At 40.1% G+C, this 15259-nt stretch overlaps 1 protein-coding gene across 1 annotated transcript in view; it reads right to left on the bottom strand.

The window, feature by feature from the left end:
* LOC121900946 (disks large homolog 1-like) overlaps nucleotides 1–14402 on the bottom strand; it is a 118228-nt gene extending 103826 nt beyond the window's left edge. The window contains exons 1-4 of the mRNA XM_042417538.1: nucleotides 14104–14402; nucleotides 12523–12693; nucleotides 9040–9874; nucleotides 8362–8458 (exon numbers count right to left, since the gene is read on the bottom strand). Coding sequence (XP_042273472.1) covers nucleotides 8362–8458; nucleotides 9040–9874; nucleotides 12523–12693; nucleotides 14104–14122 — 1122 coding nt within the window. The 5' untranslated portion in view covers nucleotides 14123–14402. The remainder of the gene's footprint in view (nucleotides 1–8361; nucleotides 8459–9039; nucleotides 9875–12522; nucleotides 12694–14103) is intronic.
* Between the last annotated feature and the right edge of the window lie 857 nt (nucleotides 14403–15259).

Here is a 15259-nt window from a genome sequence, read left to right as displayed (position 1 = left end):
CTGTACTCTTACAGTATACTTTACTATACTGTAATCTTCAATTTTGACATTGATGTTGTGATTATATGTGCTGGCAAACTGTTTGATTGGCCTGCCCTTTCTAATTTGATCCATTTCTGACTGGATGACCGGATGTTCAGTTAATCAGTAAAACTAGTCTTCTCCATGTTATTCTGTTATCCAAAAAGACAGGGTTTGAGACAGAGATCGGAAAAAGAAATTAATCAAGCTGGATGAGAGATGATGTACTGATACATTCTCCAGCGGTAATCTAGCAGCCTTGAGCTCAAGGAACACCCTCTGTTTTTAATCCATTATCTTAATGAGATAAATGAGATTAACCAGATGAATGTGAGATGGAATCCCTGCAGTCTGCCTGTATATTTGCCAACAGACTGCAGACTTAAGCGTGTGAGTGTGTGTCATTCATTTAACACTTTCATTCACCACTTAAAACCTTAGGCTAAAACTTCAGGTCTTATCTTTATCTTAATCTTTATGAATTCAGAGAAGAGCTTATAGCTTTACAATGGTTATTAATGCCAGTGAGGATTTGATTGTCTGTCCAATTCCAAACTTAGAATTGTGTTTGCAGTACAACAGAAGGTCATGCTCCTAACAGCTAATTCCTTCTAAGCAAGCTCATGACTGGCTGCAAGACAGTATATAAGACGGCAGGGTGACCTACTGGTTAAGTGTTTATCCTTCAAGACAAAAGGGTTCAAATCAGGGCTTAATCAAGAACCAACTAATCTGAGTAGACAAGTCAAAGACTGACTTAGAGTAACAAGTGTCTGGAGTCAAAACGAGATCAAGGCTGAATCACAGGATCAGACTGCAACAAACTGAGCCTTCTCCCATGAACAAGCCTAAACTTGGATTTAACCAACATGCATTCAGTGTTTTTTATTCTGTTAACTATCATAAAACATCAAGAATCTCAGGAAGATATACTGGAATTAATCATACAGGATCAGGTGGTTTAGTCTAGTCTAATATGGAAGAACAAAGTCTGTGACAAAGAGGAGAAGAGAGGAGAACATAAACCAAGTTCTAATGACTTACAACAATATTCAACCAGTTTTCTCTCTCAAATATCTCAAAATATTCACAAATATTTCTCTGAGGTGGTGTTACTCTTTGTAGCATTTGCACTTCAACATAAAAGATAACATAAGGATAACAGTTCAGTACTGCTGCTTTTAAATAGGCCATGTGCTTTTTCATGTGTGTGTGCATGCACATATAGTATGTGCATAGTATATGTGTTTAATCTTTCCAGCCTAGTTTTTAGCCAAGTATTTCGTCCTGCCTTGAGACAGTCGGCTAGCTAGTCAGCCAGTGAATCAGTCACATACACAACTGGCCAGCCAGTCAGATAGCTTGTCTTCTGAAGTGTGTGTCCTATCAACCCAATTTCCTGTCTCTCCGGGTGTCACATGTTGTCAGACCAACAGCTGAGCAACAGCTCGGCAGTCCCATTAGAGTCACTTCACTAGAGCACAGTCTGTTCCTTTATATCATCTTATAGCTGTTCATTCGCAAATTACAGCAAGCCATCCATACAGTAAGCAAATCTGTCTCCAATTTCACATGGCTAATTGTGAGCAGGTGCACTTAGTTGCCCTTCATTTACTAAGCCTGCAATTTATCATACAATGCTTCATCTGGATGTGTTAAGTGGAATCCCCCCAAGGACTGCAGGTCTCAGTTATTTTCCCTTAAAATAATGCTCTCTGTGTGACAGGTTAAAAAAACATCATGTTAGGACATCTGGAACATTCAAAGCTTACCACATATGTCACAGACAAAACTCCAACATAACATTAAAGGAATTACCTCTACTTCTCTACTCTAATCTGCTTTCTTCCTGTGTCTCACCTTGGTAGTGAGGATACAGATGCAGTCCATCCTCAACAGTCCAACAGGCAAACTTTCACCAAAACATCTCCCAGCTGCAACTTTCCCATTCCACCACCATTTAGCCGCTTGTTGCTGTCGGTGACATCCTTCTGCTGTCTGTCCATTTCTGTCTCCTCCTTCTCATCCTCTTCTTTCATTCCTCAATCTCTCTCTCCTCCCTTTCTCATGTCCTCTCCACCTGTCCTTCCATCAGAGCAGCCAGAGAGGACTTCTCCGCTGAAATAGAGGCTGACTCGGAAACATGGCAGCTGTCCCGGTATACCTCCACCCGCCCTCTTGTTTTCCAGCTGCTGTCTTCGTTTTATGGCAGCTGGTAGCCACATTTTGACCTCAAAAAGTGCATAGCACAGAATATGTATCCGCACACATGCAGAACGCACTCAGCTCACAAAAAAACGGACAGGCAAACATGCAGAGACAGGTGCAGATATGCATACACATGGATGCACAGGCAAATACTCAAACAGACAGACCAGTATACACAGACATAAGCACACACACACAAATACATATACTACACACAGACACACCACTCTGCTGTTTTATCAGGTCAGTGTCTGTTTGGCAGGAGAGGGGGGGTTAGACTGAGTGAACAGTAACAGCAGTATAGCAGTGGATGCTCTACTTTCAACTTTGACTGTGGAAGTTAGAGCTCCATAGTTAGAGCCTGAAGCTTTACACAGAGATGGGATTTCACTCACTGAGGATGTCAGGCTTTTTTAGGGTTTACACAACATCACTACAGGTGATGTGGGATTTAAAATATTACAATACACTGTACTATCCGTACCATACCAGACCATACATACTTCTGCATTTCATACAGTGAAGAATGCAGAGAAATAGGAAAGTTAGAAAAATCACATACCTGCATTATATTGAAATGTGTTCCTAATATTATGCCCACACCATACATACATGAGGGGGGCAAAATAGTAAGCACACTTTTTTACTTTTAATGCACTCCAGTACACCACCACCACCCATTACAGCCTCAATAATAAACATAGAGAAGTATCACTTTTCTGACAATGTCAACAAAAACTGAAAATGTATAAGCTTCGTATTTATGGCAGGGATGTTGTATTGGATTGCATTAGATTGCACTGGTGTTCCTGATAAAGTGCTTGATGAGCGTATCTCTCAAACTCAAAACTGCTGCATAACACAAACTCACCCACAGAGACATCATTTTAAGTTTGATTCTGTTCTTGTTCTACTCTACTTCTGTCCAGCTCCACCCTCCCCTGGCCCCGCACTCATTGTTGGTTCTCTCCTGATGCTCTTTGTTGCCAACAGAAAATTGTCTATCTCTCTGCAATGAGTCGTGCTAATGAACATTATTATTTCTCAAGACTGAATTTCTCTTACAGCCACTTTTAAGACTATTAAAATTGTTCATGAAACTATTCAATGATGGAGAATTAACAATACAACATGCAAAATGTTTTTTTGTAAATTGCATTTCAATTAATTTTAACTTTGGTCACCTAACACGAGTGGAGAAAATCCCTATAATATCATTACAAATACAAATGAATAAAAATTGATATTCCATAGTGAAGAGCTAAACTGTCCACCCCAGTTTTAAATTACTATTGGATTAAGGCAAGGAAAACTACACAAAAGCATTCAAATTTTATTTCAACAAAATCAACAAGACAAAATCGGTTGCATGAGCCCACCCCTAAGCTCATTCCGCTGACTCCTCTTGACAATAAAATGTTACCAAACTGAATTGATTCTTCTTGTCATATTATGTAATACAATATAAGCCAATGTTCAAACAGCCAGCCTGCATAAACGATCTGTCCATCTAATTCTGCTATCTGCAGCCACCAGCAGCCCTCCAAAAAGAGACAGGTTGTCACTAGTAAAAACATATTTGCCCTATATCACATCCATTTCCATGTAAGAGCGATGATATGTTAGACATAAAGAAACAAATCCAGGATGATTCTAGAAGAAAACCTCTAATTCAAACCACAATTTTGAGTCATACCTCTATGAAATATTATCTCATATGCAGTAGGTGATTTAAGAAGGGGTGAGGGGGATGCTATCCTCCTTGTTAGCAAAATGACCAAAATGCCTCCCCCTTGTTAACCTGTCATCCCCTCTCTCCATCCCCTAGTAGCAGAGAGAATGCAGGGGCAGAGGGGATGTTTAGTTGAATATGTTAGTCTAGTCTGCCTGACTCATTGATCCTTTATCTGACTGAAGTTTGTGCAAGTTAGCCCCAACCATGGCTCTGAAATATCAGCAGCCTAACTGTGCTGTGTATTGATAAATTCACGGTGCTGTCCGTGGTGCTGAAGTAGCAGACGGATTTGGAATTGCGCCTTTTTCTTTCAGTCCCGCCTTTCTGTCAGTTTTGTCTCAGATCTATAATATTCTCTGCACTATATACTATAAATACTATTCTATACGACATTGTAGCCTATATACTCTACTCCTATATAGAGTTGTGTCATCTTCATGATCAAAGAGACAGGTAGCAACCTGTAGTCGTGGAAGAGTGAGAGAATCAGAGAGGCAAACAGCTGCCTGTAGTACTCCTATAATATTTCTCTAATATTTTTTATGATCATTTAGTGCTGCTGAAGCCACCTCTGTGACAAAATATTTTAGGGAAGTCATGACTACAGATATAGTTTTTACTATAGATGTTTGGTGTAACCTGGGACTGGAGCAGGTAATGTGACTGGGGACAGTTACATAAATCGAGGTTATGTTTATGCCATCAAAACTACAGTATGTTTTTGAAAAATAAGCATGATCAAAATGATTTCCACATCCAGTGAAAGAATAGAGCAGTTCTATGAAATCAAAATTGTAATCGCAATTATGTTATCAAGAATTAGGCTACGTCTATATGATAATCCTGCAGTCCTAATATAAAGTAGCCATACAGAGGCAGGTTCAGGCGGATGTGGGTCCCTCTTACTCTTTCGTGTAGAGGAGCACAACAGCAGATGGGGGAAAGAGAAAGTGCGGCAGCAGCATGCAGAGGCTGGGTCAGAAATTAACAGAGCTTGAAGCAAAAGTGCCCTTGAATGCTCATAAACTTTTTTTTTTTTGGCAATTCTCACTTGTTATTTTTCAAATAAAACATATATTTGTGCTGCAAATTGAGTGTTTATTTGACAATATAATGTAATAATTATATATTATTTCAGAGTTTAGTAAATGCCCCTAAAAATAATATAGGCTAGCAAAATATAGGCTACCCTCTGAAAAAAAGTAACATGCACAAGTAATCCCTCCTCCCCCCTCCACCCTCCTTCCTCTTCCTTCGTGTGTGGATAGAGGGGAAAGGGAGGAAGAGAGAGGAGGCAGTTCCACAGTAGGAGCAGTCAGAGAGGACATACATTTGTTAAGTTCACCTTTGAGTTGACACAGAATCCACTGGTATTGTTCACACAAAAGGGTTGCAGAAAATAAGCAATTTCATTGAAGTTCATGTCATTACTTTTGTAGAGAATCAACAGAGGCAGATAGTGGCAGGAGCAGGGCAACAAGGTGGAGGAGAGAGAGCAGGTAGTTCAACAGCCAGAAAGGCCAGAAAGAGATGATAAATCAGGAAGTTCAAGCAGGCCGGATTCTGAAAAGGATCAGGAAGAAATGCCAGAATGCTGGACAAAAAAGCAAGCAAAGGAGAAGAAGGAGCTATATCCATGGCTTGTATATTCTGCAAAAAGATGTATGCTGCTGGACCAGAGATGGGTGGAAAACACAAGCATGTTGCAGAGGAGTGGATCAAGGTAAAGGTGGTTGCATCAGGGATAACAAAAAGTGAACAGCAACAGTCTCTCCATAAGAAAATACATTGCCACAGAACCTCAGACTTTCACGAGGCAGCTGAGAAAACAGTGGAAAGGGTGAAAGAGAAAACAGTGGAAACCCTGACTGCTGAGATGATGAGGGATCAGTTTCTGACCACTGACTGGGTGTTTAGAACTGTTTATAAAATTGCAAAATCCAGACAGCCATACACTGACCTAGAAACAGACACAGGCATCCAAGTCCTGAATGGATTGGACATGGGAAGGACTTTACATTCAGAAAAATCTTGTGCAAATAGTAGCCAGTACATAGCAACAGAAATGAGAAAGTCAGTATTTGCAAGTGTTCTAGAAAGCAATTCAAAGATTACCATTCTGGTTGATGAGTCAACCAACATCAGCCAAAAATCAGTATTAATAATCTATGTCAGAGCATGTGTAGGCAACAGCAAAGAGCCACTGACATTCTTTTTGGATATTGTAGAGCTCCCTGTCCCAGTCATGCTTGAAAGCAAGGCAGGTGTGGTGAACAGAGTGGTTAACCAGTTTCCGGCATTTTCATCTGGCACTGTTATGAACCACCGCTTGAAGTTGAGGGTAGGAGAGGCTGTTGAGGAGGCTGCAGGTCTCAATAAATTTCAGTCTTTCTTTCATAACTGTACAACCTCTATCATGCTTCTACTAAAATCCGAAAAGAGTTGACTGCATGTTATGAGACACTTTCAATGCAGTGTCAAAACATTGGGCGAATTTTGAGCACAAGATGGATAACTTCCAGCTACAGAACTGTGACAGCTGTCTGGCAATAGTACCCTGTCCTATAAAAGCACTTTTCATAAGCAGTTGTGGACCCAAACCAAAGCTCTACAGAAAGGGTCATTCTTCGTGGTATATGCCATCGGCTCTATAGTCCAACCTTTGTGCTCAACTTAGGAGTCATGTTTGATGCCTTAGAAGAACTGTCTGATTTCTCCCTCTCCCTGCAAGACAGAAGTATGACACTTCAAAGTGTAGATACATCACTCAGTCAACAGATTCGAGTACTGAAATTCATAGCCTTCTCGCTGGGTTTCAAGACACAGGAGGCACAGCAGGCAGTGGGGATAAATATCTTCAAAACAGTTTCACTAGAACAAACAAATGTGAGACATGACAGTGCAATTAACCAGAGGTTGTTTTTAATACCCTGGCTGGAAGTCTTGAGCAAAGAATGGGGTGTCTACCAGTCAAGCTGCATGACAGAGATAAATATCAGCAGTTCCTCACCAATATCAAAACCCTGCAGCCTTCTAATTGGCCAGAGGAGTGCAGGGTGGGATATGCTGAAGCAGAAGTGCTGGAGCACTGCATTTTCGTAACACTTGAGAGTTCGAGAGGCACAGAGAGGCATGAGGGAATACATTGAAACAGTCAAAGCCAGTGTTGAGAAAAGTAGGCCTCCAAAGGAGCTAAAGCCTCTGTTAAAAGCAGTCAACACACTTGTTGTCTCCACTGCAGAATGCGAACATGGCTTCAGCCAAATTAATATTATAAGTGGAATGAGGGCCACCCTGGAACTCAAAAGATTATCAGCTTTGATTTTCATTAAATGTGTTGGTCCTCCTGTGAAATGTTTTTCCCCAAGACATTATGTGAAGTCTTGGCTTCAGAAAAACAACGTCTTGGCTAGAAACCTCCAGGCAAGAGCACGTGAAAACAAACAGCAAAAGTACGACTATGAGCTAATATGGAGTCTGTTCTGAGCAGCTAAATGATAGTAGTGATAGTGAGGATTGGAGTCAGAATCTTGTACTATGCTCATATAACGTTTTTCACAGAGAACTCAAACTTGTTCTTTATTCATAGATTCCACTCCCTTTGGTGGTTATTTCATTGGTGCAAATATTTCATGTTTATTTACAGCAATGTCCTTTGGGATGTGTACATGGGTGTATAGGTAAGTGGTGTGGGGGCAGGGGGGTGCTCCCATCGGGCCATCCCCCCTGTTAAAACATAACAAATCACCTACTGCTTAGATGACAACAATTCTTCTGTACAAGACAGTGTTATGCAAATGACAAATCACAAACTGTGCACAGGCAGGGGGAAAAAAACAAAACATGGTGTAAAAGAGTGAAAAAACCACGGGAGCTAAAACAAAATTTGAGTAAAACCATACAGAATCGAGAAAATCTAGTCAAAAATGCTGAGGAGGAGAAAAAACATTTATTCAATCCTAGCTCTAATAAAAGAAAAAAAAAATATTTGTACAAAAGATTTTAGTCATTGTTGTAACACCACTAGCAAACACTATATATTTATATAAAACCTGATATTATAACGATGAAAAACTTGAATATGATGAGGTTATCAAGACCACGAAATGTACTTTGAACTTTCTTCCACCTGATCTCATACCTGACAAGCTCTCCTCGGCTCTTGGAAATAACACACAAACACATACACAAAATAGTTCCTCCGAGACCACCAGCATCTCTCTCAGAATCTTTGTTTTATCCAGCCCTACTGTAACCTCAAGGTTGCCACCCAACAACTGAGACCAGCCACCTTCAGACAATGCCCCTGTCTGACTGCTATCAACTGCTATTAACTGTTGAGAGATTTCCAGCAGGTTTCCTCAGGCATTAATATAAAACAACCAGAGATGTCTTACCTTGTTGGGGGTCAATGGGCTTGTAGCTGGCCTGGGGCTGGCTGGACCATGAGTAGGGCTAGCAGAGGTGACCTTTATTGGCCCAGGGCTGGTTGGACTAGGAACAGAGATCAGGGAGAGAGGTTGTCTGGAGGTGAACTCTGAAAACTGTCAGTTATTATTGTGTCACCTACACCTGAATTCAGTGGACCCCCCCAAAAAAGCTGCAGTGTTGTTTTATTTAACAATACCTCACCAAACCAATGTGATATACATACATTTCCATTAAACAAACCATGGAACTAAACTCATTTTATAATTTTGTCTTTACATGATTTCTCAAATTTAAAATGATGAGACTTTTTTACTGACTGAACAAAAACTTAAAGAGTTGAATTATCCCATATCCAGAATGCTATTAGCTTTGCTCTCCTGACAACACATCTCAGATTAATTAATTTTTTTCTGAAATTGGTTGTATGTTTTGATTTGTGGTGGGAATAGATAAAATAAATTAGTTTGCTTGAGCAGCAATAACTACTACAAATGATTATTTTGTCCACATGTTTGGTGTTATTTGCTCACAGTATTTTGCTCTGAACTTTCAGAACATCTTTTATCAATTGATTGAAAGAGATTGAAAGTGCTTATGTTGCCAAAGGTTGCACTAAATACTGTAAAATGAAATTTTTAATTTACCTGAGAAGAGGTCCTTTGTTCAGTGGCCCTGGAGGACCTGTGGGGCTACGGCTGCCGAAGGTAGATTTTTCCTGGTTGGGGCTAGTTGGACTATGGCTGGGAGTGACTTTGTCTACGCCTGGGTCCTTGATAATAGCAGCATCTGTGACTCTGTTGGGACCTGGGCTGGCACTAGGAGTGGTGATGGTTGGCGTGAGTTTGTCTAGAGTGGTTGGAGACACAAGGCCTTGGATGGTGCTGGAGACAAGGGCTGAGACAGTCACCAGGTTGAGGTCAGCAGAGGCAGGATCGGTTTGTAGACCGGCAGAGGTAATAGTGCTTTCTAAAGAAACACTAGAGTTGGTGGCAGCAAGATGTGGCTTTGTTCCATTTAGTGATACTTGAGTAGGCGTTTTTATGGACGAGGTTTCTATACCATTCACTGTGACTCCCACAGATGTGGCAGCAGAGGGAGAAGAGGGCTTAGTAGTCTCCACTGCCATGGATTTGGAAGCCCCAGGCTGGACAGGAGGAGGAGGGGCACGGTACTTGACTTTGCCTGGCTGTGACTGAGGTGTACTGGACTGCGTTGTAGGGGGAGATGGCTTTGATGTGGGTGTTCCGGATGGGACTGGAGGAGCAGGGTACTTGATTGACCTGCGTTTGGGGGTTGGAGATTTGGGCTGGGATGAGTCCACAGAATCCTGAGGGCTTAGTAGACCAGAAGTGGGCTGTGACTGGACTGTGGGCTCTGCTGGCAGGTTGCAGGAGGCAGGGAGGTTCGCTGGACTGTCGATCTGGTCCACAGAACACTTGCTGTCGGCAAGGAGAGTCAACTCGTAGTACTCCTGGATGTCTGGATGGAAACAAAGAGAGATTAGACCCATGACGAGTGACTGAAGGGTTCAGTGGATTGGTAAATGAAGTGACTCATTGAAGGAATGGATAAATTAATGTACTAAAAAAAGATTTTAAAATGACATGGATCTTAGAGATGAAATATGAAATAATTAGTAAATTAATAAATGGTCGATCGACAGAAAATTACTGACAACAATTTTGCTTACTATATAGTGGATAAATAACGCACACCAAGGGTTGTGGTGAGGTGCTGATAACTGGAAGCAGACTCCAAAGCAGGAGAAAAGTTGCATACTCTGGCTCCATATGTGTTTCTGTTTTATCAACAATTAATAATTGTTGATCTTGAAGAAGGCCTAAGGGCCAAAACGTCATCCAAATAAAAGAGAAATACATATGGAGCCAGAGTATATGACGCTTTTTTCCTGCTTTTTAACAATTTTACTAACAACAAAAACTGCCAACATACTCTGGTTCCAGATTTTCAATGTGAAAATTTGCTGCTTTTCTTTGTTTTGCATAATTGTAAACTGAATATATTTGGGTTTTGGGCAGTTGGACAAAACACTTTAGGCTCTGGAAAATTGTGATGAAGATTTCACTATTTGGAAAGATGAATTCACTATATGGAAAAAAATAATTGGCTGATTAATCAATGATGAAAATAACCATCAGTTGTAGCTTTACTGTATATAGCTGCTCCAGATACAATAGACACTCTTCATTGCTACTGTATACATTATAGATGCAAGCAAAATGAAGCATCACAGAAAGTCTTAATGTTTTGTACCTCCAGGATAGCTGGGTATATATGGAGAGAAACCCAATGTACCTTTATGTCTCTCTATTCTATTCTGTTCTGTTCTCTGTGCATATGATGGCCAGTATGCACAATCTAAAATCCCAGTTTATACACTGGTGGCATCTAGTGGCAGCACGAGGATACTGCTACATTAGTTAAATAGAACAACAACTAATATCCAGGGATCCCCAGCTAAAAGAGAGGAATAGCTCAGTATTTCCACTGTCATTTCCCTCTTTAGAAGTAAGCTCTGACAGTATGTATCAGAGTGACTGTTGTAATCAGAGGAGCTAAGGTTGTCAAATTAGAGAGGTTCAATGGTCATTTAAGAGAATATTAAGAGGAAGAAATAAAGAGGGAAGAGGACAGGAAAAATAAAGACATGGTGGAGAAGAAAAGGAAAAGAACACAGAGAATTTGTCAATATAACGCATGAAAATGACCATCAAACAGGCATCAAGGACAGGAATTACACATTACAATAACATACACACATAGCTATGAGCATACAGTATATTCAAACATATTACATAATAGAAGAAGTTTATTGCATCAATAAAGGGAAGAAAAGGTTGGTCAAAGGTAAAAATGTACAAAACAGGAACTCAGTGGCAAGTTAAGTGAACAACACATTCACACACACAAAACAGAGAAAGGGGTGTTACTATCAGAGTTGAAAGTGTGGGCGTGGCGCGAAGCAGGTAGGACCAGGGACTAAGAACCAGTTTGTCGTCATGCACATAACCAAACAGACACACATGTGCCTGGCGTTTTTCCTCAAATAAGCTCAATTAGACACAGACTGTTATCTCTTGCAAGGGATGTATATATGCTATATATTTTCTATATTTGTGCCTGCTTTCTACAAAGAGATCTGTGTTTCCGTGACAGGCCACGTCACGCCTGCATATGTGGGTTCTGACCCTCATTTTCTGGTGAACAGTCATGTGATAAACCAGCTCAAACATCTTGTCAACACCATGAAAACAAGTGCTGCCAGTTACATGAAGCAAACATTCTTCCTTCTCTGACCAGTTTAGCCTTCTGTCTTGTGGCCTAGCAACCTACTGTCATACAGCCAAACCTTCTCATCTTCATTTGGACAAAAATGAATGAACACATACATTCCTGTCTTTAACACATCATACACAGTGTCAAACACACGGTCTGTTTTCCTACTGACTTCATGCATTCCTACATTAACCTTTTACACACTGCTGTTGTTGTAAAGAGCAACACAAAAACCACATTCAAAGGGTCAGTTTTAGCTCAATTACAAAAACCAGTGGCAATGTCATGAGTTTTCTGTCAACTCCCCTATACAGAAGAGGAAGTTAGTTTACGATGCCTAATGCATCCAAAAATGACATGAAAAACTGTTATATGTCCCAGTTACTCTAGAAAATAGTGACAACTGCCTACAGCAAAATATGTGGATTATCTGTATTTTTGAAACTCTGTATGGCAGAATATCAATGGGGTAAGACGGAAAATATGTTCTTTGGGTGAAGTGACCCTTAATTTAACTATGATGATTTACATTCTTGATCTATGGTAACATAAAATGCGGCTTAGGGCAGGAAAATATGCGCATGAAGGCATGAGAGTGAAGATGAAGTTGCTTTGATATGCATTTATTATAAGAACAGTAAATAGTTTAAGCACAGCTTAATTTTTATAGAGACATCTTTAACCCATATTCACACTGTGAGCAATACAATCAACACCTCATCCCAGGAATATTTTTATGTCTTATAGTAAAATCCTCATCATCAAACAATGGTTGTATAGTCAAAGAGCTTGTCAGCTAATAAAAGGCTTTAAAATCTACAGATTCTTACCAAGCAGGGCGCTGAAGAGCTGGCTCTGGAAAACATTGATGACTCTGTCCAGAGACTGTTGCAGCTGGCTGTCTTCCTCCACAGGGCCTTGTTTGGACCGGTTCTGACTCTGCTGTCTCTGATCTAATTTGGCCCGGTACTGCTGGAGAAGCTCCAGGGCTCGCTGAGCGTCTGAACACAACACATACAAGTAAACAACAAAAGTCTTTTTTCCCACATGTTGCTCTGGAAGATGAAGGAAGAACAAAAATCTCCAGGCACTCTTAAATAAAGCAATGAGATTAGGTACTGGATATTAAAAAAAACTTTTTTTTTAAATTGAGGATTAATATGTTTAAAACGCTGAGGGTCTTCAGCAGGGCTGCGTTTATAAAACAAAAATTAATACCATATGACTCCATATTGTGAGTGTTGAAACAGGTGTTATTAATCCGTCGTTAGGATTTTAACATGTTTAACTGTTCTTAAGAGTGTCTGATTAATGTTTTCTTTCATTTTCTGTCACAGCTTATGAATGTTTCAATGTTTTGTAGTCATGTTTAATAGCAAATCTGACAGCAGTTAAAAATTAAAAGTATAGAAGGTCTTCACTCAATACTTTACAAGAATATCGATTGTTTTAGAAAGGTGGATCAAGGTGCAAATGACCCTGAGCTCCTGACGTAATATTACTACAATATAATATGCAATAAAACCTGGGAGTTTAAATTAATTTTTAAATCTTCTTAATTATAAGAGAACTTTAGCTCCTTCTGGTTAATGCTGTAAATTATTGATATTGCTGTAAATGAGTTACTGTATGTGTCTGCATAGTATGAAATGGTAACAACTACTATTACTACTGGTTTCTGTCGCTCTGATGCAGAAGAGCATAAGGGCAACAGAGTTTATGGTGTAATGGAAAGGTGCAGGCGGCATTCCAGGCTCAATGGCACTCTGAACAGCTGATTAAACCGGAAGCTCTGACAGTTCAACATCAAACTCAAGACGAAATGTGTCAGTTTAAGCCTTATGTCGCATTCTCACCAAATGGCATTCAAAATGATGCCAATCATTTTACAGCATATTGTATATAACCAACCATGTATGAGGCAGAGCATGTTGATGTTGCATCACTACTCAGTTGCACCACTACATGTATGCACCATTTAAGTAGAAAAAAAATCACAAGATGTCTCTTCTAGCTGATTTATACATGCACGAGCAACTGTGTAAATTAGTAAAAGCAGATAAAAAAAATAATTTTGTTATTTAAGTGCTGTTTGGTGGATTACTTGTAAACCGAATTTACCACAAGGTATGAATGATTTGTAAAATCTCTTAAATTATGATCTACAAGTTCTGTACGTATACCAATAAACAATTTAACGCTAAATTGCTGGTGTTTTAGAGAAGTTTGGTTCAGTCGTTAACTGACAAGCTTCGCTGAACTAGACTTCAACACATCAACGGAACAATTTAGAGTAGTTAAAACTGATTTTCTTCGATGATGTTTCTTTCTTTACATAAACACAGATATGTCACAGAGATGAGAAGAATTATAAAAAAAAAAAACAACAACCCCAAAAACATTTAATTTACCTTTCTGTCGCACAGGCATGGTGACCCTCACAGTCCTCCACCCCGGGGCTTGTGTCTGTGTGACAGTCTGTTATCTGTTATTACAGATGTGTGCGTTTGTCCCGGGACAGCCCGCCTCCTCCAAACTAGGACACCACACTGACACCACGACAAGTCTACCAGCCTGTCTTTTTTCAGCGAAACAGAAAAACTTTAACAAAATGTTTTGTTTTTTTACCAAGTCCGAGTAAACCGTCCCAGCGGGCAGCGGCGCAGTAAAAAAGAAACCAACCGTTGACACCAGACGGTGGACTTAGAACCCGGAGGTGTAGTTTGTTTCCTTGTCTTTCACTTTAATTCACCTCTCCGCGTGTGTGTGTGTGTGTATGGGTGTGTGTGTGTAAAACTAGTTCTCCATTTCTACATTCAGGTGACTCAAAACGCTGTCCGACCGGTTCTTTAGGCGGTCCTGTGTGATGAAAACACACACATTCACACATGGGAAATCTCTAAACACACACACACACACACATTCATGCACTCACCTCAAAATACTATTAAAGCAGGTTTGAGAGGCTCTTCATAAGCAGCTTGTGTGTGTGTGTGTGTTTGTGTGTGTGTGCTTGTGTTGGCATTGTCATGTTAAACAGCTATATTGTGTAGCCTGGTCTATTCCAGTGCCTGTAGGATCCACATCTAATCCACTCAGCTCTTCAGTATAGATTTATTTGGGTTAACAGATTGTGATTATACACTAGAGTTAGTTGTATATGCTGTAACATCCCCTCCACTGCTCCTATAGGACATTACTGTCAAATGATAGCAAAATAAATAAAAATATAACAAGTACGTCGTTGTATGAAGTGTGAATGCTGACGTCTATTTATGGTGTCTACATTCATGCCTACAAATACTCACTCAAGGAATCCAGTTGAAATGTCACAGGTGTAATCTCACCGCGAGTCCATGCAAGCCCATCTCTGGGTGAGTTTGGTGGCTTTGTCATGGTAAACAGTACATTGTGTAGAGTAGATTAAAGCTGCACTATCCCAGGCTCGTCCCTTTCCCTCAGCCTGGATCCACGTCATGTACAGTACCAGGGCCTAGTTTAACCAAAACAACACCTTTTAAAGAAGTATACAACATTAACCTTTGCTTTTAGTGCAGAAAATATCAC

This window comes from Thunnus maccoyii, chromosome 7, assembly GCF_910596095.1.
Source record: "Thunnus maccoyii chromosome 7, fThuMac1.1, whole genome shotgun sequence".
NCBI classification, from domain to species: Eukaryota; Metazoa; Chordata; class Actinopteri; order Scombriformes; family Scombridae; genus Thunnus; species Thunnus maccoyii.
Note: the sequence above shows the minus strand (reverse complement) of the source record. Positions and strands in the feature narration are given on the sequence as shown.